General features: G+C 43.1%; 1 protein-coding gene across 10 annotated transcripts in view; it reads right to left on the reverse strand.

Moving 5' to 3' along the window:
- The window catches only part of HECTD1 (HECT domain E3 ubiquitin protein ligase 1), a 365,311-nt gene that overhangs the window by 120,138 nt on the left and 221,555 nt on the right, over nucleotides 1-23,618 (reverse strand). For all 10 annotated transcript variants that reach the window (XM_033952151.1, XM_033952152.1, XM_033952156.1 and 7 more), the window contains exon 27: nucleotides 13,173-13,306. In XM_033952151.1, coding sequence (XP_033808042.1) covers nucleotides 13,173-13,306 — 134 coding nt within the window. The remainder of the gene's footprint in view (nucleotides 1-13,172; nucleotides 13,307-23,618) is intronic.

Genomic DNA, 23,618 nt, shown 5'->3' on the forward strand with positions numbered 1-23,618 from the left:
AGATAGAAAGTAGTCATATTCTGGGTGCTTTCAGAACCTCTCTCCTACATCAGCAATTATGGAGTAATATAATAATTCTATGCTTCCTATAACAACAACTATTGCTTTTAGATGCTTGTTAAATCTGAGTCGTACTGCTGCAATAGTCATTCAAGTAGCTGCATCAGGTGATTCATATAGGTTATTAACAAAATCTCCTGCCTTTTCTGTTGAGTCAAATACTTGCCATTTCCCTTCACTGTAGATTTTGAGGATAGCAAGGTAAAGAAACAAATCTTTGCTTATGTTCCACCAACTTTGCAAAGATGGGATAAAATGCTTTCTGTTTTTCTATGAGCACCACTGAAAGATTTTGACCAATTCTGATGGAGTATTTTCGTATTTTAATGAATCTTTCTTCTCTTTGCAAGTTTTCAGTATTTCCATTTTATGTCTGTAGTTGTGTAGCTTGCCCAGTACTACTCATGGGTGTTGATCTCTTCCAGGTCTAGGCCCAACTTGATGTATTCGCTCAAATTGTGCCAGAACAAGTGTTGTCAGCATTGGTAATTCAGTCTTGAGCTAAGACTCTAGTATAGGCAATAAGGCTGCATTAGTTATGTTTTCTGGGAACCCAATAAGTCATAGGTTTTTCCCATTTTTCCTGTTGGAAATGGGCTGGCGCTTGACGTCCTTGAGTGCCATGTGTCGTTATCGACCGTTGAGACTCTGCATTTCAAGTCAGTAACTCATTTTGAATTTTCCGATAAAATCACAGTTTAGTGATTTGAGAAAAAAAAGCTGTTCCACGCTTGAGCCTAGTGTCTGCAAAACTGCCCATTTCAATTCTCCCAAAGCTGTCTCAGTAAATGGTGGGCTCTGCCATCTTGTCTCCAGGCTTAGCTTTATTTTGGTCTTTTCTTGTCATTTTCACCATCATCTCTGAGGTAGACCTGGCTAAATATCTGTCCATATGTGGCAGAAGATAGTGCTTATGCTCTTTAAGGTTGTGTACACAAATATTCCAGATGGTGAACATTGAGGAGAGGCTCTGGAGAAGGTCGATCTTGTTCACCTGCTCACCGCATCAAGTGATCTCTTCAGGCATGAAAGTGTTAATCATTTATATGAAAAGTGATCAAGTGACTTAGGCCTATTCTCATTTTAAAACTCCTAGATAAGCCTCCCCATTAGATAAGCCGCGGTGCTACTGGAGTCCCCTGTACCTTTTAAATTAGCTCCCTCACTGGACAGCCTGATAAGGGAACGTGGACTTAAAAATCTCTTTATATGGGACTCAAGAGAACTGACGGCAGGCATTGAGGAAGCAGCACGGGGCCAAGCTGGATGTTGAAAAGATCACTCCTGTCCTGCACCACTGGCCGTGACATTGGAGGAGGCAGCCACCAGCCGTCTAGCGAGGGAGCTATTTTAAAAGGTATGGGGGACTCCAGTAGTGCCACGGTTTATCTACAATGTCTTTAGATAGGCCGCCTCATATAAGGAAGCTGCACCCACTGCACATGTTTGTAAAACCCATGTATAAGCCACGGCCTATACATGGGGAAATACGGTATACTGTGCAGATGTTACGTAAAAGCCTATATACAAATCATGGACTGTGTTTATGACAAAATTGCATGGATGCAGTATACAGGAACTGTCAAATGCATACAGTAGCAAACAATTCTACTTTGCTGATGAAGGAATGAACTTTTGTAATATTGTTTCATCAACTTCTCTTACAGCTTGTTTGCATGAACAGCTTTACTTCAGGTCTTACCACAACAGTTTGAAAGGATTTAGATCAGGACTTTGACTTGTCTAGTGCAAAACATAAAATCTCTTCTTCAGCCAATCTTTAGTACATTTACTCGCATGTTTAGCGATGTTGGCTTCCCACATGACCCACTTTTGATTAGCTTCAGTTCATGGATTAATTGGTTGATATTCTTCTCAGATATTTTCTGATTTAAAGCATAATTCATAGTCAATCTATGCTTATTTGTAAATTTATGGCTGATTTTTTTCAGTTTACTGTTAGAGTGATCTTGGCAGGAAGGCCATTCCTGGGAATAATTAGATGAATCAATATTGTCATGATATAAAAGTTTAGGATACGCTTACTTTGAGTGATATTCCAGCTGATAGAATTTGGTCTAAACTAAACTAAATCTTAAGTTTATATACCGCATCCTATCCACGGAAGTGGAGTTCGGCACGGTTTACAAGAACTTAAAATATAAGAAGAGAAAGGAAAAGGTTTACATGAGCTTATTTATAGAATGGAAGAGAAAGGTGGAAAATAGAATTATATGTTAGAGAAGAGCCAAGTTTTCAGTTGCTTGCGGAATAGTTGGAGAGAGCCCAGGTTCCGCAATGGGATAGTAAGGTCGTTCCAGAGACCTGTGATTTTGAAGAGAAGAGATTTTCCCAGTTTACCTGCATAGAGAATACCGCGTAGAGAGGGGAAGGATAGTTTATATCTTTGGGCGGGTCTGGTGGAGTCAGGACTCAAGGAGTTAAAGGATAGTGGGATTAGGGGAGGAAGGATGCCGTGAATGATCTTAAAAGCCAGGCAGGAGCATTTGAAATGGATTCTGGAAATCACTGGGAGCCAGTGAAGATTGGACAGGAGTGGGGAGACATTTTATTTTGTTTCTACTTCTGATGTCATTCCAACAGTTGAATTACAACTGCTGTTCACTTGATATAGGTCCAACTTATTTATATTCTGATCTCCCAAGTTCTATAATTGAGTGGTTTGTGCATTTGATAAATCTGATCTTGAGATGTAGTAGTTTTCCCCTTTTGGAAAAATAGAATTAACCCCTCTTTCCAAAGGAATAGGGATGGACCTATAACAGCCATTCAATTTTAGACATGGCAAGCATTCCTTTTCTAAATTGGCGGAGTGTTTAGTGGCATCTCAGCTATCTGATTTTAACATTTTATTAGACAACATGGTTTTAGAAATTTCCATAGTACTGAGACATTGTTGATGAAGTTGGTATCAAAAGCGAGAGTAATCTTAAGTAAAAGGGGTCCAAATACGGCTATTACAATTTGGTATCTCAGCGGCATTTGACATGGTTAACCATGAATTGTTAACATGTAGATTAGTGCAGTTAGGGGATAGATGGTCCTGTACTGTGGCGATTTGAGGAATTTAAAAAATAGAGAAAATCAAATGATCAAAGATGGATCTTCTTCAGTTTTAGAGACCCCCGTGTGGTGTACCATAAAAATCTGTTTCTCCTCTGCTGTGTAACATAAACAGTATATGAATTGTTTGGGTAATATTTTGTTGAATTCTGGTGAACAATTCTATTCCTATGCAGACATCTTTCTGTTACCAATTAATTTGGACCAAAATTTATTATCAAACGCATTAAGAGATTCTATTAATAAAATTATATGGACTCTGAAGGATAAGTTTAAACTTAATACTGAAAAAATAAACTTTTATAGTTTGGTCAGTATACTGAATCTATTCCATCTTTTAAAACTGATAATCTCTCAAGTATTGGGGCCCATATTAAACTCCTCATTAAGCTTCGAGAATGAGAATAATAATAATAATAATAACTTTATTTTTATATACCGCAATACCACAAAAGGTTCAGAGCGGTTTAGAGAAGAATAGACTCTATACAGACAGCGATATTACAGAAAACGTTTGAAATTACATTAGCATGTCAAGGTTAATCAAATTTGTCTGGAAGTGTTTTAGAAATATATCAAGGTAGAAGTGGGGTCAGAGAAATTTATCAAAGAGATAAGTTTTGATTGACTTCCTAAAAGTTTGATAAGATAGTGTGTCTGAAATAAAGTTGGTGAAATATTTATTCCAGTTGCCTGCTTGGAATGATAACGTTCTATCATGGAATCTCTTGTAGATGGAAGTTGAGCCTATGTAACTATACAGTCCAATTGCTCTGATGAAGTGGTTGCTTGCCACAAAATGTTGGTTCAAAATAAATTTTACAAAATTGAGACAGCTGTAACTGATTTGTTCATTTTTTTCCAACAACACTTTAGAGTACTTGTGCAAGGTACTGTGTAGATTATTGTAATTCCATTTATTCTGGAATTTCAGCGATACATATGAGGAAACTTGGCTTAGTATAGAACACAGATGCAAGACTGATGTATAGGAAATCTAGATATGATCATATTACACTTTTGTTGGTGAATCTTCACTGACTCCTGAACTATATATTGAGTTTAAGTTATGCTGTTTGGTCTTTAAAACCCTACATAGGGAAGTGCAAGGTGGTTTTCCCCATTTCAGTAGCTTTACCAAGACTTAATCACGATTGGATATTACTATCTTTTCCGTCAATGAAAGGAATTAAACTTAAAATTTATATTTGAGTTTGGAAAAATGTATTTTGTTATTGAACGTAAAGACTTGGCATTCATTACTTCTAGAAATTCATTTGATTCCTTTCTATATAGCTTTTCAGAAAAAAACTAAAATCCTATATATATTTTTTTAATAAGATTGTATGGGTTTCTTCTTTTTTGATGGCTAATTATGTTTAGGAGATGCATTTATTGAATTGTATAGTATATCCTGCTCTGAACCGTTGTGTGATGATACAGTGGGATCCAAATGTCTAACAAAACAATCAATTATTTCCATTTGTATACTGACAGTTTATGAATGGCATCTCAAATATTTAAAAATGATTTGTCCAGATAGGTAAATAGCAGCTGCTCTTTTCATAGGTCTTCTGAAATTTTTTTCATCACTCATTGAAGAGTTTTCATTAAATTTGATACAAAACAGGAATACCAAACAGGTGGCCAATTAATGATAGAGGAGCATCTATAACTGCTTTTATAATCATTGATCCGCCATATCGCCGGTCTTCCTCTTTGGCACTGACATTCAATCTTGCCAAGCATGATGTCTTTCTCAAATGATCTCTCTCTTTATATGATGTGTCTGAAGTATGATAGTCCAAGTCTCATCATTTAAGCTTCCGACAAAAGCTTAGGTTTAATCACCTCCTATACTGATTGATTTCTTCTTTGGGAAGATCACAGTATGCACAATACTCTTTGCTGTCACTATAACTTGAAGACATCAATATTTTTTTGTTTTGCTTCTTCACTGTATGAATTTCACGTCCGTAAAGAGATTATGTACTTACCTTGGTAAGCTCTTTTCCAGTAGATAGGTGAGACTTTCTAGACCAGGGGTGAGCAACTCTGGTCCTCGAGGGCCGGAATCCAGTAGGGTTTTCAGGATTTCACCTATGAATATGCATGAGATTTGCATGCAATGCTTTCAATGCATATTCATTGGGGAAATCCTGAAAACCTGACTGGATTCCAGCCCTCGAAGACCGGAGTTGCCCATTCCTGTTCTAGACCAAGGGTTATTTCCCTTTACTCGCATGTTGCAGAAGGAATCTACTCCGGATTTTTTACTCTGCCTCCAGTGTACTTCATAGACTAGTTTAGCGCTCTCTACATTAAGTACCCAAGCATAGAGAGACACCCATATATGTGAAGTAGAGGCACCTGTAACAGGTCAAACCATTGTTCTGCTCAAAATAACCAAACAGTACCATTAACCACCAACATAGGCTTCAAAGGAGCTCAGAACTACTCCCTCAACAGGTTGAACATATTTACAAATTCTTCACAACCCTAAAGGGCTGACCAGTCTCCAAGAAACAGATTTGAGAAGTATAAGTAGCCAGAAATCTGAAAGCAGGCACAGCAAGGACAGGGGGGGGGGGAGGATCTAGAATGTCTCATCTATCTACTGGAAAAGAGCTTACCAGGGCAAGTACATAATCTCTTTTTCCAGTGCAATAGGTGGGACATTCTAGACCATAGGGATGTACAAAAGCAGTCCCCCAAATAGCTAGGGTGGGCTAGCTGAGCCAGCCCTTAAGACTGAGAACCCAAAGGCCGAGTCTTGCCTGGCAGCAACATCCACTCTGTAGAACTTGGCAAACATGTGACGTGAAGAGCACGTCACCGCCCTGCAAATCTCCTCAGGAGGAATGGATTTAGCTTCAACCCACAAAGAAGCCACGCTCCTGGTACAATGTGACTTAACAGAAACGGGGGACGAAATGACTCTACGGATTCACCTGGAGATTGTGGCCTTAGAAGCTGAAGCACACCACTGGAGTAAACGAGTCAGCACAAACAGATGGTCAAAAAGGTGAAACTCGTTAGTGACCTCCAAATAACTCAGGAGAACCCCGTGCACATCCAATTTCTTCAACAGTCTATCCTGATGTTTGGAACTTGTCAGCCGAAAAGTAGGCAAACACACTTCCTGATTAACATGAAAAGCCGAAACCACCTTCAACAAAAAGGAAGGAACTGTCCACAGAGAAACCCCAGCCTCTGAAATACGGAGAAAGGGGTCACAGCAAGACAATGACTGCAGTTCGGAAACCCTACAGGCAGAAGTGATGGCGACTAGAAAAACAGTCTCCAGAGTTAAATCCAAGAGGAAAGCATCCTGAAGAACCTCAAAGGGAGCTCTGGCAAGGCCAGACAACAAGTCCTAAGCTGGGAAAGTATTCTTAACGGGTGGCCGGACCCGAAGAGCCCCCTTCAAAAAAATGAGGGATACGATGCTAAAGAGAACTGACTGTCCCAGGATCGAAAACAGGACAGTCCGGCCACTTGGACCCACAGAGAGATCTTTATCCAGACCAGCTTGGAGAAAGGCAAGAATCTGCTCTACCAGAGCTGAATAATGATCCATCTGGTCTTGAACACACCAATGTTGGAAGGTCTTCCACACCTTAGCTTAGGCCAACACCGTGGATGACTTCTTAGACCTGAGAAGTGTATCCATCACAAGATCCGAATAGCCTTTATGTTCTAAGACCACATGCTCAAGAGACAAGTCGTAAGAGCAAAGGGACCTGTATCTTCCATGGCCACCGGGCGCAGACTGCTTCCCACACACAGCCGCATCAGATCCGCATACCAGTCTTTGAGGCCAATCAGGAGCCACCAGAACGACACAACGGGATGAGACGCAATCCTCTGAAGGATCCGGCCGATCATAAGTCGAGGAAAGACATATAAAAGAACTCCCTGAGGCCATGGTTGCACTAGAGCATTGAGCCCCTCGCTTCCGGGCTCAGATCTGCAACTGAAGAAGCGTTGTGCATTCCTGTTTCTCCCCATGGCCATGAGGTCGAAGCAGGGCTGCCTCCAGCACCTCGCAATCATCTGAAACACTTCCTGTGACAGGACCCACTTGCCCAGATCCAGAGTCTGAAGGCTGAGGAAGTCTGCTTGAATGTTATCCACTTCGGCCACATGTGCTGCCATCAGCGCCAGGAGATGACGTTCTGCCCAAAAGAAAAGAAGGTGGGTTTCCTGAGCCATTGGAGAGCTCTTAGTTCCTCCCTGGCGACTGACATACGCCACAGCCGGAAAAGACCCGGACTGCCTGTCCCTCCCAGGGTCCTCTGCAATTCTCTCAAGGCCAGCGAAATGGCCTGGAACTCCAGCTGGTTGATTGACCACCATCTCCGAGACAGAGTCCAACAGCCCTGAAGGGGACGACAATCACAGTGAGTTCCTCAGCCAGAAGGCTGGCATCCATCATTACCACAATCCAGGAGGTACATGTGTAACAGAATGCCCTGGCAGAGTGATTGAGGATAAAGCCACCAGTTCATGCTCACTCTGGCCTCCAAAGTCCACGACAAGTCATCTGTAAGGCATCTCGGTGGATGCCCAGCGAGAGAACAAGGCATTCTGAAGAGAACGCATGTATGCTCTCGCCCAGGTGACCACATCCAGCATAGCCACCATGGAACCCAGAACCTGTAGGTAGTCCCATGACAAAGGAACTGACTTCGACAGAGCCAAAATCTAGACACACAGCTTCAGCCTGCGGGCCTCGAGCAGGTAAACACGGCCTGCCTCCGTATCGAAAAGAACTCTCAAGTATTCCAGTGACTGCATGGGCATCAGATGGTTTCTTCCTGAAACTGACAATCCAACCCAGATCTTCCAGTACCTGGAGCACTTTCCACACCATGTTATGCCCCTCTGCTAATGATGGAGCTCTGATCAACCAATCATCTAGATAAGGGTGAACTTGCAATACCATCTTCCTTTGTTGAGCTGCCACTACCACCATCACCTTGGTGAAAGTTCGGGGTGCTGGTGCCAGCCCAAAAGGAAGGGCTGAAAACTAATAATGCTGATCCAGCACATTAAACCGTAAAAACTTATGGTGAGCTGAAAAAATGGGAATGTAAGATCCAGGGAAGCCAGAAATTCCCCCCAGAGCCACTTCTGCAATGACTGACCGCACGGTCTCTATCCAGAATAGAGAGTTGAGCGGGGACAGAAATCCCACCCGTCCCCGCCAAAGTCTCACCCGTCCCCGTGAGGAATCCCTCCGTCCCCACCCGTCCCTGCGAGGAATCTCCTCCGTCCCCGCCCGTCCCCGTGAGGAATCCCCTCCGTCCCCGCCCGTCCCTATAAACTTCAGAAATAGTTATTTCATTTAATTATGCTACTGAATTAAAGGCTCTGGTAGAAACCCATTTACAAATAAGCAAAAAGACTTTATTAATTTGGAAATATTAATTGGGAAGAATACATACTTTGTAAACGGGTTTCTACCAGAGCCTCTTTTGTTTATAAATTTTTATCAACACAACTAATATACTACTTTATCCTGAAGCAAAAAAAAAAAAAAAAAAAAAATAGAAATAGAATTCTTTTCCTACCTTTGTTGCCTGGTTTCTGCTTTCCTCATGTTCTCATTCAGTTCCTTCCATCCACTGTCTCTCTTCCTTCTGCGTCTTCCATTTGCTCTGTTACTGTGCCTCTCCCTTTCTCCCCCCTTCCAAATTGATCTGGCACCCATCTTCTTCCCTCCGCTCCCCTCATAGTCTGGCATCTCTGTCTTCTTCCCTGCCAGCGTCTTCTCCCCACTCTCTCTTCCCCATTTCCTTTCAGCGTCCTTCTCCCCCCCATCTTCCCCATGTCCTGTCAGCGTCCTTCTCCCCCCTCTGTCTTCCCCATGTCCTTTCAGTGTCCTTCTCCCCCCTCCTTCTCTCCCGCCCCGGGTGCAGCACAGCCGACCAGGTCCCCTTACTTTTGTGGTGCTTCCCCGACCGACCGACCGACAACAGCCCCGGTCTGACAAACCTCCCTGCCCTTAACCGCGAATCTAAATTTCCTTCTTACAGCGGTTGTCGGACCAGAGCTGTTGTCGGTCGGTCGGGGAAGCCCACAAAAGTAAGGGGACCTGGCCGGCTGTCTGCTCCCGGGGCGGGGCGGACCGCCCCCCTCCCTTGGTAGCCACTGGAGCCGCGAGGCTACTCCTCCTTACCTACCCTGCCTGCAGCACAGAGCCGAACGGAAGTCTTCCCGACGTCAGCGCTGACGTCGGGAAGACTTCTGTTCGGCTCTGTGCTGCAAGCAGAGCAGGTAGGGAGAAAAGCCGCGCGACTTAGTACATCCAGCCCCGCAGGAACCCCACTACCCTCGGAGGCATCCCCACGGGATCCCCGCGACCCTCGGGGGCGTCCCCATGGGATTCCCGTGACCCTAGGGGGCGTCCCCACGGGATCCCCGTGACCCGAAGGGGGAACCCGCGGGATTCCCGTCGTCCCCGTTCCCGTGCAGCTCTCTAATCCAGAACTGAGGATTCTTGAGAGCTGCATTCACGTACTGCAGATCCAGAATAGGTCTCCAATCTTCTGATCCTTTCTTTGGTACGATAAAGTATACAGAGTATCTGCATGAGCTCGAGAGGTTGCTTGACACTGGCTCTAATACTCGAATATCCAGCAAGCGCTGAACAGTAGCCTGGACTTAGGGTGCCTTGTCCAGTCTCCCGGTAAGAGAAGTCACAAACTAATTCTAAAGGGGTTCAGCAATTTCCAGTTTGTAGCCTGACCAATAATTTTCAAGACCTATTGGTCTGCTGTAATGCACATCCAGGTAGGCAGAAACTCCGAGAGCTGACCCCCTATCTGCAGAGGGGCACTCAGCTCCCTGGCGTCATTGTGTCTTTCGGACAGGTCAGGCTGGATGTGTGGCAGCAGGCTAGGAATGCCTATAGCCTGCATACCGACCCCAGGAACCCTGTGAAAACCTCTATGACAAGGAAGAAGTATATTGCCTGGAGTAATGAAAATTCTGGCAGGAGCCACAAAAAGTAGAACAACCAGAACCCTTGGATCTTGCTCTATTATCCAGCAGGGTCTTCGGGCGACAGTCCATTACCGAATCCATGAGGTCATCCAGATCCCTACCAAACAATAACTGCCCTTTAAACGGTAGCCGAGCCAAAGTTGCCTTGGAGGTTGAATCACCAGCCTACTGCCAAACCCACAGCATTCGGTATGCTTAATTAGAATACGCTGACACCTTTGCCAGCATTTTGAAAAGGTCATATAAGACATCCATCATGTAATCCATCTCAGCCACTGCATCAGTCTTCAGCGTACATAGCTAAGAGAGACAGGCGCGTCCCACAAAGGACAATGTCACAGCAGTTGTAATGCCTAAGTTAGCCCTTTCAAAAACATCCACCCGGTGGACCTGCATATCTTTCAACACAACTGAGCCACTAGGGAATCCACCTTGGGCTGTCCTGTGCCAGTGGATGCAAATGGGACATAACTCTAGCATGCTTCAAAGGACCTTCCAGAGAGTCAAACTGCTCAGAGACTTTAAAACTCATATCCAAATGCCAGGGAAAGGTCACAGATTTTGAGCGCACACCACAAAGCTAGGGAGAAGAAGTGGAAGGAGTGGGTTGAGCGACCAAGCTCAATTCCTATAAAGATTCAGCAATAACATCAGGTAGTGCAAAACAGTCAGATCATCTCCAGGATCCAGATCCCCAATCCAGGATGGGCTGCACTATCAAACAAATGATCAGCGAGGTCCAGATCAGCCGCTGGATCCCCCAGAACAGATTTGGAAGGATTAACAGCCAGCATTGGTGGAGGCGACGAGACCCCCAAGGGCACCTCACTGCCCAGAGATGTCAAAGGAGGACCAGAAGAGCATCCATCAGCCAGATCTCTGGTTTGAAATTCAGACCACAAAAATAATGAATTCAGAAAAGGTATCTGTTCCCTGGGGCATAGCGTCACCCTTAAATGACTTTGAATTGTGTTTCTTAGGATGTCTGCCGCCTGGCTGACCGAAAAACCCGCAGAGCCAAGCCCAGAAAGTAATAGTGGCCACTCCACTGGGCTAGCTGAGCATGGAATCACCTGCTTCTGTAAGGGGGAAGCTGAACTAGCCATCAACGCCCCCTCCCCAAACAGCTCCAAAAGCGCTAAATCTGCACAAACTTCACATGAATCCACAAGAGGAGACCCTGATGACTCCATTCCAGCAACTTTTCTGGCAAAAACTCCAATTTCCAATTAGCAGGGAAAAGCAGAAAAATAAAAAAAGATTGCTAAAAATCCAAGATGGCCAATGGCACCAAATTCACACCAAAAACGCGCTATTTTAAACACTTCCCAAAAATAAAAATGGCGATTTTAGGATTTTTCAGGTAGGGAACCACAGAGGAACACCTGGAAACAAAGAAAACCCTCTATTTTAATTTTTATCTATCCCTCGAGAGCCTCTCAGCTCCAGAGACATTTGTGCTGCACCTGCTTCCAGCCCTTTTCAGTAGCTGGTTTAGAATTCACTGCTACAATGCTGGGAATGCTTTCTCCAAACTGATCTTCAGGCTGCTGGACAGACTCCATTGTCTGACTATGCCTCCACTCCCAGTGGACCACCAGATGCGCACCAGGATGGGTGGAGGCGAGAAAACGCAGCTGGCATGCTGCGGAACACCTCTGAGCCCCCTAAGCATGCCTAACAGTCTGCACTTGACTCCCGCTCAACAGAAGGTGAGACTAGATCACGGACGGCCCTGAGCTCCAAGGAACACTATAAAGACTGGCTAACAGGTAATCCGAAGGGACGGCCTGTCAACTACAGACCGAAGTCTGTGAATTCTCAAGCAGACAGAGATTCAAATCCACTTTACGAAATTTACTTTTCGTAAATGCGAAAATACCCGCAAAAGTAATGGAACTACGTTGAATTAAAGACAATAAAATTAGGACAGCAGAACACACACAGCTGCACTCATGCGTGCAGAAGGAAGACTGTAGAGGGTGCTAAACTAGTCTGTGAAGTTCAAGTTCAAGTTTATTTGATAAATCGCCTATATAAAAAAATATTCTAAGCGATGCACAATTTAAAACAACTTATGGGGGAACAATCAATCTTAAAACAATTTTAACAAAGTTTAAAAACATTAGATTAAAAGACAAACGAAATCAAAACAAATAAGGTTTCTTCATAAATATAATTTAGGGACAAATAGGATACACAAAGGGGAAGGGGAAAAAGTTACAATTATCTTAGTCTAGTAAAAAACATAAAAGGGGTAAAAACACAAAAGGGGGGAGAGAAAAAAAAAAAATTAAAAATAAAAAGTTGGTTTGAAAAAATGATCATAGCCTTGGAAGATTAGTTAGAAAACGCATCATTATATAGAAATGTTTTTAAAAGTTTTTTTAAAAGTGATAAGATCTTTTTCTTTTCTAATAAAGAGAGGCAGAGCGTTCCAAGTTTGAGGAGCTCAAACAGAAAACATTTCATTTCTTCTTGTACCCACTATTTTTAAGGACAGGACTGATAATAGATCTTGGGATGACGATCGGAGAGCTCGAGAAGAATGATAAGGAATAATCATTCTAGATATGATAAGGAATAATCATTCTAGAGTGGATTCCTTCTGTAGCATGCGAGTAAAGGGAAATATCTCACCTATTGCACTGGAAATAACATTATTGAAAATATATAGTTTGGACAAGTTGAATCTTTGCAGGCAGAGATAACTGCTCTGTATGTAAATAAAATAAAAATATCTTCAAGTGGAAAATTGCTAAATGTGCTAGGGAAACTAGGAGTTCACTTACATATTTATTCTGAATTAGATTTTTTGCTTCTACCTTGTATATTACTATGTTTCAAGAAAGAATAAATTGTTTAATTTTTAATCATTTCATTAAATAAGAAAGGCTTTTAAATGCAAACAGTATTCTGCTCATTAATAATGTAATGAATTTGAATATTCCTTCACTGGCATTTTAATCTGGCTTTTATTTAAAATAACTGGCTACTGTGAAAATAAGTTATCATACCATAACTTCTTCATATTCTTGATCTTCTTGATTGTCATCTTCATTTTCATCATCTTCCTCATCTGGCTCAGGTAGATCTTCATCATCATCCAGTTCTGCTAATAAAGTGCTAGCACGACAGCTATCCAGGAAATCTATATACAAGAGAAAGTAACATTTGTTAAACACAGGCAAAAAAGATGGATGTAGGCAGAAATAAAGCCCACATTTCTGTCCATCAAGAAATCATTTCTCTAGTTGAGTTGTGTAATATCCAAACATGATACTTTCAGATAATTCATCTCACCATGTTACCCAATACTCACATGACAACACAGTGTAAGTAGAATAATGGATGAAGAAGCAACACCTCTGGTAATAATAATAATCCAAAAAAAGGTTAAATCTTGCTCTTGTGGTGGTACTTCATTTATTAGTGATGAAGGACATAGGAGGGTTCAAATACATAAAGAAAAGGAAAAATTTGGTGTTACCTGCCAATTTTCCTTCCTTAAGCCCCATCCTCTAGTCCAGAATGCAGTTAAGCATCTCAGTCAGCAGATGGAGGCAGACTTAAGACCTTTGAACGCTGCCCTGTAAAAGGAACCATGCAGCTATCTTATCTTCACTAATCCTGTAGAATAACAAATGATTTTAAAAAAATCCTCCTCCTAAAAATTCAAGGAAGGAGGAAATCCAAGGTCTAGACCAGTGGTCTCAAACTCGTGGCCCGGGGGCCACATGCGGCTCGCCAGGTACTATTTTGAGGCCCTCAGTATGTTTATAATAATCACAAAAGTAAAATAAAACAGTTTCTTGATCATATGTCTCTTTAGCTATAAATTGCAATATTATTATTAAGACTTAGCCAAAAGGAAAGATTTATCAACTATAAAGAGTTTTACCGCATGCAAAATTGTCATTAATTTAATAAGACATTAACTATTTTTTTCTGAGGCCCTCCAAGTACCTAAAAATCCAAAATGTGGCCCTGCAAAGGGTTTGAGTTTGAGAGACCACTGGTCTAGACCTAGGGAAGCACACCTCTAAGGCAACCCAGAGATCTTCTGGAACGCTTCCATAGCTTGAGATTAAAAATTAACTGCACCACAAATACAGCTAAACAAATTCTTCCAGAGTGGGTTTCTGGACTGGTCTGGTTTACAAGTAATACTAGAGAATGACACGGTGGCTGTTACCTGCGGCTAGTCACAGGTAACCCACCGAAACGGTGAGGGGGGAAAAATTGCTCATTGTAGGTATGGGGTAAAGGCCATTCACCGCTCCATGGGGCGCGGTGAATGGCCTTGTCCCCGCAGTTAAGGAAGGAACGCTAGTGGTCACCAATCGCGTGCGGCCCCCTCCTTCTTTCCTACCTACCCGAATCTATCTATCTCCCTCCCTCCCCCTTACCTTCGCGACACGTTTTGAGTAACTTTCACAAAGCAGTTGGAGCCTGCAAGCAGTAGCGTGCGTATGTGGGCGGAAGCTTCTCCTCTGACATGCACGCTACTGTTTGCAGGCTCCAACGGCTTTGTGAAAGTTACTCAAAACGTTCCGCGAAGGTAAGGAGGAGGGAGGGAGATAGATAGATTCGGGTAGGTAGGAAAGAAGGAGGGGGCCGCGCGCGATTGGTGACCACTAGCGTTCCTTCCTTAACTGCGGGGACAAGGCCATTTACCGCGCCCCATGGAGCGGTGAATGGCCTTTACCCCGTACCTACAATGAGCAATTTTTCCCCCCTCACCGTTTCGGCGGGTTACCCGCAACTAGCCGCAAGTAACAGCCACCATGTCATTCTCTAGTTACTCAAAACCACTACTCTAAACCAGTGGTTCTTAAACCTGTCCTGTGGACTTCCAGACAGTTGAGTTTTCAAGATATCCCTAATGAATATGCATGAGGCTGATTTGCATGCCTGTCAATTCTATTACATGCAAACCTGTCTCAATGTATGTCCTCTAGTTTTACCAACTTCCCTTCTCTGGAAAAGATTTGGTCCTATATTAATCCTTCCAAATATTTAAATGTCTGTATCATATCACCCCTAGCCTTTCTCTCCTCCAGAGTATACACTTTGAGGTCTTCTAGTCTCTTCTTGTACTTCTTTTGGTGTAAACCCTCTACCATTTTCATCGCTTACCTCTGGATCGCTTCAAATCTTTTTATATCCTTGGCCAGGTACGGCCTCCAAAACTGAACACATTACTCCAAGTGGGGCCTCTCAGAGGCATGAAGACCTTCCTTTTTCTCGTTATGCCTCTCTCTCTATACAGCCTAATATCCTCCTGGCTACAGCCACTGCCTTGTCACACTGCTTTTTTGTTTTCAGATCCTCAGACATTATCAGCCCAAGGTCCCTCTCCCCATCCATGCATATCAGCCTTTCGCCTCCCATCATATACTTTAGAGAATGACATGGTGGCTGTTATCCGCGGCTTGCCACGGGTAACCCGCCAAAACGGTGAGGAAAAACCTGTGTCTACCGTGGCTACGGGGACAAGGCCATTCACCGCCCCGCAGTTAAGGGAGGGAACGCGCGAACACCTATCGCGCTCCCTCCCTACTTACTGCCGCCGCCGAGTTGAAACAGCTCCCTCCCTGCCCCTTACCTTCGTGGCCCCGAGTCTAAATTGCCTTCTTACAGCAGCCGGAGCGTTGAAGCTGCGTGTGGCTGCCGTAAAAGTCATCTCTGACGCAACCAGAAGTTGCATCAGAGACGACCTTTACAGCAGTCATATGCAACTACAATGCTCCGGCTGCTGTAAGAAGGCAGTTTAGACATCGCCGGCCACAGGTAAAGGGCAGGGAGATTTGTCGCATGTGACCTGTTGTCCGGGGGGGGGGGGGGAAATTGTCATGAAGGTAAGGGGCAGGGAGGAGGAAATGTGGGGTGGAGAGGAAAAGAGGCTGAAGGAAAATGGGTAAAACAGAGTGAGGAGAAGGACGCCGAAAGCACATGGGGAAGACAGAGGGGGGGAGATGAACGCCAAAAGGACATGGGGAAAACAGAGGGGGGAGGACGTTGAAAGCACATAGGGAAGACAGAGTGGGGAGAAGACGCTGAAGGGAAATGGGGAACAGAGAGTGGGGAGAAGACGCTGAAGGGAAATGGGGAACAGAGAGTGGGGAGAAGACGCTGAAGGGAAATGGGGAACAGAGAGTGGGGAGAAGACGCTGAAGGGAAATGGGGAAGAGAGAGTGGGGAGAAGACGCTGAAGGGAAATGGGGAAGAGAGGGTGGGGAGAAGACACTGAAGGGAAATGGGGAAGAGAGAGTGGGGAGAAGACACTGAAGGGAAATGGGGAAGAGAGAGTGGGGAGAAGACGCTGAAGGGAAATGGGGAAGAGGGAGTAGGGAGAAGACGCTGAAGGGAAATGGGGAAGAGAGAGTGGGGAGAAGACGCTGAAGGGAAATGGGGAAGAGAGAGTGGGGAGAAGACGCTGAAGGGAAATGGGGAAGAGAGAGGGGAGAAGACGCTGAAGGGAAATGGGGAAGAGATAGTGGGGAGAAGGATGCTGAAAGGACATGGGGAAGACGGGGGGAGGAGAAGGACATGGGGAAGAGAGAGTGGGGAGAAGATGCTGGCAGGCAAGAAGACAGAGATGCCAGACTAGGGGGGGAGTGGAGGAAAGAAGGGTGCCAGACCAATTTGGAAGGGGGGGAAGGGAGAGGCACAATAACAGAACAAATGGCAGACGAAGAGAGACAGCGGATGGAAGGAATTGAATGAGAAGAGGAAAGCAGAAACCAGACAAAAAAAGGCAGAAAAAAAATTCTATTTCTTTTTTGCTTCAGGATAAAGTAGTATATTAGTTGTGTTGATAAAAAAGTTTTTTTAAAATAAATTCTTCATTCATTTTTCATCTTATAGCAAATATATATAATAAACATTTATCAATAAATACATCTCTTTAAATTTATCATTTATGATATTCATAGATGAAGATTTTATCCCATCCCTCCCTCCCATTCAATCAAGCATTCAATCAATATAACACATCAATAAACTTTCCTAATAATCTAATCTTTTAATAAATTTAAATTTCCCCTCCCAACCCTTCTATCTTAATATTGTAAATATAATATAAACTGATGTCCACTCATTGCAATATTTTGTCAATGGTCCCCAAATTTCTTTAAATTTATTAAAATTCCCTTTTTGTACAGCTATTGTTCTTTCCATTTTGTAAATGTGACATACCGAATTCCACAAGAAATTATAATTGAGTCTATTCCAATTTTTCCAATTACTTGTGATCTGTTGTATGGCAACTCCTGTCATTATTATTAAAAGTATATTATTTTTTGATGAAATTTGGCTCTTTCCTCTCATTGACATGCCGAATAAAATCGTATCATAGGACAATGCCACATGATTCTCCAGTAAGCAATTAATTTGGGGCCAAATTGATTTCCAAAATGCCATAAATAAAGGGACAATAGAATAATAAATGATCTAATGTCCCAGCCTCAAGATGACAGTGCCAGCATCTATTTGACTTAGAGGAATCTAACTTCTGTAATCTATGAGACAAAACTTGGTTTTTCCTTTTACATAGAGCATTTTGGACCCCAGTTCAATAAAAATGTATAAACAAAGCCCTGCCAGCTGAACATCTCTTTCCCCAGTTCAGCAGCCAAAACTTTGATTTATAAGGAAGGAATAAACTAAATATTGCAGTACTGAGGCTTGTATGGATGCTGCGGGGACGGTGACATGGCGGTGAATGGGATGGCAGTGACGGTGACGGGGCGGTGAATGGGATGATGATGACAGGGCGGTGAAGGGAACGTTGGTGATAGGGCGGTGAAGGGGACAGTGGGCCAGGGACGGTGCAGTGACGGGGACAGATTTTTTCCCCGTGTCATTCTCTAATATACTTCTCTCTCAGATTTCTGCTCCTCAAATACATCATTCTACACTTCTTTGCATTGAATTTTAGTAGTCAGACATCAGACCATTCTTCCAACTTTTGCAGATCCTTTTTCATGTTTTCCACTCCCTCCGGGGTGTCCACAGTTACCAATCTTGGTATCATCCACAAAAAGGCAAACCTTTCCTTCTATATAATACTGTGTATTGGCATCCTGGAGATGAAGTATAGGTAGTTGGTGTTTTTCTCATTCCACTGTTTTTCTTGTCTATTTTTTATGCAAAGAAAAATAGATTGAGGTACTAGTTTTTTAGCCCGTTACATTAACGGGTGCTAGCAGCCCTTCTCCCTTACTTTTATCTCCCCCCTGTCCAGCAGCACCCCTTTCTAGAGAAAGAATAAGCTTGGTCTTTGCACCTCCCCGTCACCTCCACAATTCTCAAACCAGGCCTTCCTCCTTCCTTTTCCAATCCCGATACCACGCCACTTATTATCTACTTCCCTCCTGCAGGCCGAGGAACTAACCAGGCCCTCTCCTTCCTTCTTTCCCTCCTACCCTGAACTTTATGATTTCCTGGACTTTTCCCCTTTGCTTCCTCTCCGATGTTATTTCAAATTCCCACCCCTCTCTGTTTTTGTCATGGCCCTCCCTCTCGCCTTAATTTCCCCCATTACATTTCTCCAGCCCTCTAAGAATCCCCTACACCCTCGCCCTTCATCTCCTGCTGTCTGGCAGAATTATTTTTAAGTTTAAAGTTGCCACGGCGGCTCCTCTCACGATCCCCGCCTGCGTTGGACTTTCGACGCAGGTGGGGATCGTGAGAGGAGCCGCTGCCGCTTCTTTGAACTTAAAAATACACTATGGCAAGGCAGGGAGCAGGCCAGACCGAACAACATCCCTTGAGGTCCGTGAGTGTGCTTACACGGAAACAGAACCCTAAGCGCACATGCGCACTACTACCTGCCAGGGACCTACTGATCACGGAAAACGCAAGTAGGAGTGCGCATGCGAGCTTAGGGTTTTATTATTATAGATTATAGATAACTTGTCTGAAGGCTGTATCTGAAGAAAAAAGCATGTACACAGTAATATTTAGTAAATGTGTGTATTAAAACCCACATAGTAGTATTGTATTTAACTATTATGAAATCTGTCGGTAGCTTTGTAGTTCAAAGGCAATCTTGGATGGAAGGGTCATTTAGGCTTTGTAATAACAGATGGTTATCCAGTCAGACAATCAATTAAAGTTTGTTTTGTTGCAGACATCCCAAAATTATTAGGGCCATGGATAACAGAAAGTTGCAAAGTTTTCTCAAGTCCTTTGTAGCATGGAAATAGTAGAGCAGAGCTCTTCCACAATGCAGCAAATGGTGTTTTCTTCTGGTATTCCAGAGCCGGGTTAAGGGGAAAAAACCCCAGATAGGATGATTTACTGCTTTATATGAAATTCATAGATGTCTTAAGGGAGAAATCTGGGATAATTGTAGAGAACTACTTTTCTGAGGAAACAAATTTGAGTATACAGACTAACACCTACATTTCAGTACTAATCATTTCTATAGTGCTACTAGATGCATACAGCCTTGTATACAATACATGCAGATACTTTCTCTGTCCCTAGTGGGCTCACAATCTAAATTTTGAACCTGCAGTAACAGAGGGTTAAGTGACTTGCCCAACTTCACAGGGAGCTACAGTGGAACTTGAACCCAGTTCTCCAAGATCAAAGCTTGTTACACTAGCCATCAAGGTACTCCTACAAATGTGTGGATAGTGGCATGTCTCAAACTTGAACATGGTAAGTTGAATTTGCTGAAAGGTGTAGTCTATTTTCAGACTGGACAGAGGGGTGAAGATATGTATTTAAACAATTGAGGTAGAGGACAGGTGGTAGGGTTATAGTGGTTTGCTGAATTCTATTGTTGCACCATATCAAATTAAGCCAGTAGGGTTTTCTGGTAGAGGGCTTCCTTGAAGCAAGCAGAATGTTTTGTATTTCTTGGAAGACAACATCTCAACATCCAGGTTGTTTATACCTCTTGGAAGACAACATCTCAACATCCAGGCTGTAAGGGTCAAGAACTTGATGTTGGGATGTAGAAGCTACCTGTCCTGCTGAGTCAGTAATGTGGGCAAGTTACCAGAGCAGCAGCTTATCTATCAAAAGAATAGTAGATCAGGGAATCAAATCTGTCAGCCATGAAGAGTTATTAATATAATAAGAGCTTTATTCTGAGATTTTCTGCAGGACTCTAGTTATCAGTGGGAAAAATGGAAATGCATAATATCTTTATTACAGTAGGATCCAGAGACCACTTGTCAACTTAGAATGTCTGCAAACTTCACAACTCAACCCCTGATAAATTGTTAGGACTGTGCAGGATCAGCAGCTGTTGGGCCAGAACTTTCATGGTAAGCATTGTGCTTTGGTAGACTTTTTCCATACCATATCCAAGGTCTTGTTATCTTTTCTTATTGATGTATACATATAAAATCTGAATGGTTTAGATCTGTTAAAAGCAACTTCAGACAGATTGATGAGGCAGCTGTGTGCAGTCATGATCAGGCACTGGAAAAACTTTGTATTTCAGCTCTAGACATCGAGGATGCTGTTTTTCCAATTGTTTGAAGGTCTTGAAGAAGATGATGAATATGGAGAGGAATCAATTATTTCAAAACATTGAGATCCTGGGGATTGGAATGGATGTGCTCTTTATTGCTTGCTGTTAGAGAAGAACCAAGCTCCAGGGCTTTGGAAAGTTTCAAAAGAAACTTTAGGTATGAATGGTCTTCTAGATGTTCCTTGGAAGAAAGGCTTGGAGAAACTACCAGGATGTCATCTTGGTTTGAAGAGAATTGTTCTTCTGTATTCTAAGGCTGGTAATTGGAAACCTGTTCCATGCCATTTTTTAATCATTTTAGCCTATTTTACAAAATACTAGACTATTTATTTTATTGTTCCCCTTCCTTTTGTTCTGGTCCTTCTCCCCAGCTTTCTCTTTTTACTAATTGTATTTCTGTCCTTTTCCATCCTGTTATCGGTAAGTTAACGTTTGCCAGTGCGCTTGATTGTTTGTAGCATTATTTGTAATTTGTTTTTAACGTACACTCTTTTTATACTTTGTTTTTATATTATGTAAAACCACTTTGAATCAAATGTTTAAATAAACCTGAAACCTGATTCTCTCAGTCACAAGATCAAGCATCGTCATCTTGTGAGGGAAATCACCAGGAGATGTGAAAAAAGATCAAGAGAGGTTGTGCAAGGCACTGAGGTGGATCCTAAGGAATGTTGTAAGACACTTTGCCAGCATTAGTAGATTGGAGAAAAAGTGTTCCGAAAGAAACTTCTGCAACAAACTGGAGCAGATCATTGTGAGAAGCTGCCTGGCCCATAGATGGTGCTGGTTCTGGCAGTTTAGACTTAGGTGATAGCAAAGGTATCTATCCAGTGGATGCTTCAAACTTACCAAGTTCTAAAGAGGGGCTTACCTGAAACTTGTACTAAGGTGAAAGGGACCTTTATAGCAGATTTGGAGCAATGTCTCTCCTTTTGCTCCATATACTTTTTCTTAAGGCTGTGTTCTTTGTAGTCTGCTTTAGATTGGTCAAATTTAGGGAATGTAGAGTGGCTTATTTTGTCAGATGTGAGCAGAGATTTCCTTTTCTCTCTCATTTAGCTGATAAGAACCGAGTTTTTGCTGCTGCAGTGGAAAGGATAGGCTGACCTCTTGCTTTGAAGACAGGTTCCAGAAGCAGTGCTGTTTTTTAGGGCCAACCTGACTACAAGCTGAGTATAGTTTTACTTTTATTACTGGCAGTCTTTAGGGACACAGACATTAATTGCCTGTCTTGTTAAGGTAGTGCCTGCTCACTATAGTAAAGTTCACATCCACTCAAGAAAGTTTAGCACTACCATATGTCCCAAACCAGGGGGGATGGCCCACAGAATTGGGAAAGATGATAAAACTGCACTATCAGTTCTCCACTGGCCATTCAACAATTTTGTGCTTTTTGTTTTATTTTTAAAAGAATGAGGGAACACCTCCAGAGGTCACAAATAACTTCATGTTAATTGGAGGGAACCTTACTACTATTTATCACTTCTATAATGCTGAAAGGTGTACACAGTGCTGTACATTTTTGACATTTAATAGATGGTTCCTGCTCAGAAGAGATTACAATTTAATTTGGACAGACAGACATGACATATAGGGTTGGGGATGCTGCACATTTTGACATTTGAAGACGGTCCCTGCTCAGATGAGTTTGCAGTCTAACTTGGACAGACAGATATGACATATAGGACTGGGGATGCAGAACCCAAGGTGAGGGAAGTTAGGAGATGAAAGTCTCAAAGAGGTGGGCTTTTAACTTGGACATAAACACTGCAAGAGATGGAGCCCGCTGTAGGAATTTGAGCAGTTTGTTCCAGGCATACGGCATAGCAAGACAGAAGGGATGGAGTCTGGAATTGGAGTGGAGGAGAAGGATACACAGGGAGGAACATAGGGAGAGATAAGTGAAGAGAGATAATGAGGAGCTGCTGAGTGAATGCATTTGTAGATTAGTAAGAAGAGTTTGAATTGTATTTGGAAATGGTTGGGGAGCCAATGAAGTGAATTTAAGAGAGGGGTAACGTGAGTATAGTGGATCTCATGGAATATGAGTGATGCAGCTGAATTCTGAATGGACTGAAGGGGAGAAAGATGGCTGAGCGGAAGACCTGAGAGGAGCAAGTTGCAGTAATCTAAGCGCGAGGTGATGAGGGTGTGGATAAGAGTTTTAGTAGTGTGCTCAGAGAGGAGGGGTCAGATTTTGGTAATATTATAGAGGAAGACGCATGTTGTATCTGGGCAGAGGAGAGAAAGGAGTCAAAGATGATCCTGAGACTGCGAGCAGACAAGGCAGGGAGGATGAGAGTGTTGTCCACAGAGACAGAGAACAGGAGAAGTGGGGAGGTGCGTTTAGGTGGGAAGATAAGCAGCTCTGTTTTAGCCATATTCAGTTTTAGATAGCAGTGAGACATCCAGGTGGCAAGGTTGGACAGGCAGTGAGAGACTTGGGTCTGGGTTTCAGTAGAGATATCTGGTGAAGAGAGGTAGGTCTGGAAGTCATCAGCATAGAGGTGATACTCGAAAACATGAGAGGAGATCAGCGCTCCAAGTGAGCAGGTGTAGATTATCTTAGGACCATTCCTTTTCTCAGAGCCTTAAGGTACCTCCAACTGATAGCGGGATGGCTGTGGAGGAGGAACCACCACTGCTTATAATGAAGGTGCAATGGGAGAGATAGGAAGAAAACCAGGAGAGAGCAGAACTCTGGAATCCCAGCAAGAACAGCATATCAAGAAGTAGGTGGTGATCAATGGTATCAAAGGTGGCAGAGAGATCGAGAAAGATGAGGATAGTGTAGAGGCCTTTGGATCTGGCCAGGAACAGGTCATTGGAAACTTTAGTAAGGGCAGTGGGCAAAAGCCTGACTGAAGCGGATCGAGAATAGCTTGGGATGAGAGGAAGTTCAGGAAGGTGGTGAACAAAACATTCAAGTAACTTGGATAAGAAAGGGAGGCGGGAAATGGCACAATAG

This window comes from Geotrypetes seraphini, chromosome 7 (genome assembly GCF_902459505.1).
Source record: "Geotrypetes seraphini chromosome 7, aGeoSer1.1, whole genome shotgun sequence".
NCBI lineage: Eukaryota > Metazoa > Chordata > Amphibia > Gymnophiona > Dermophiidae > Geotrypetes > Geotrypetes seraphini.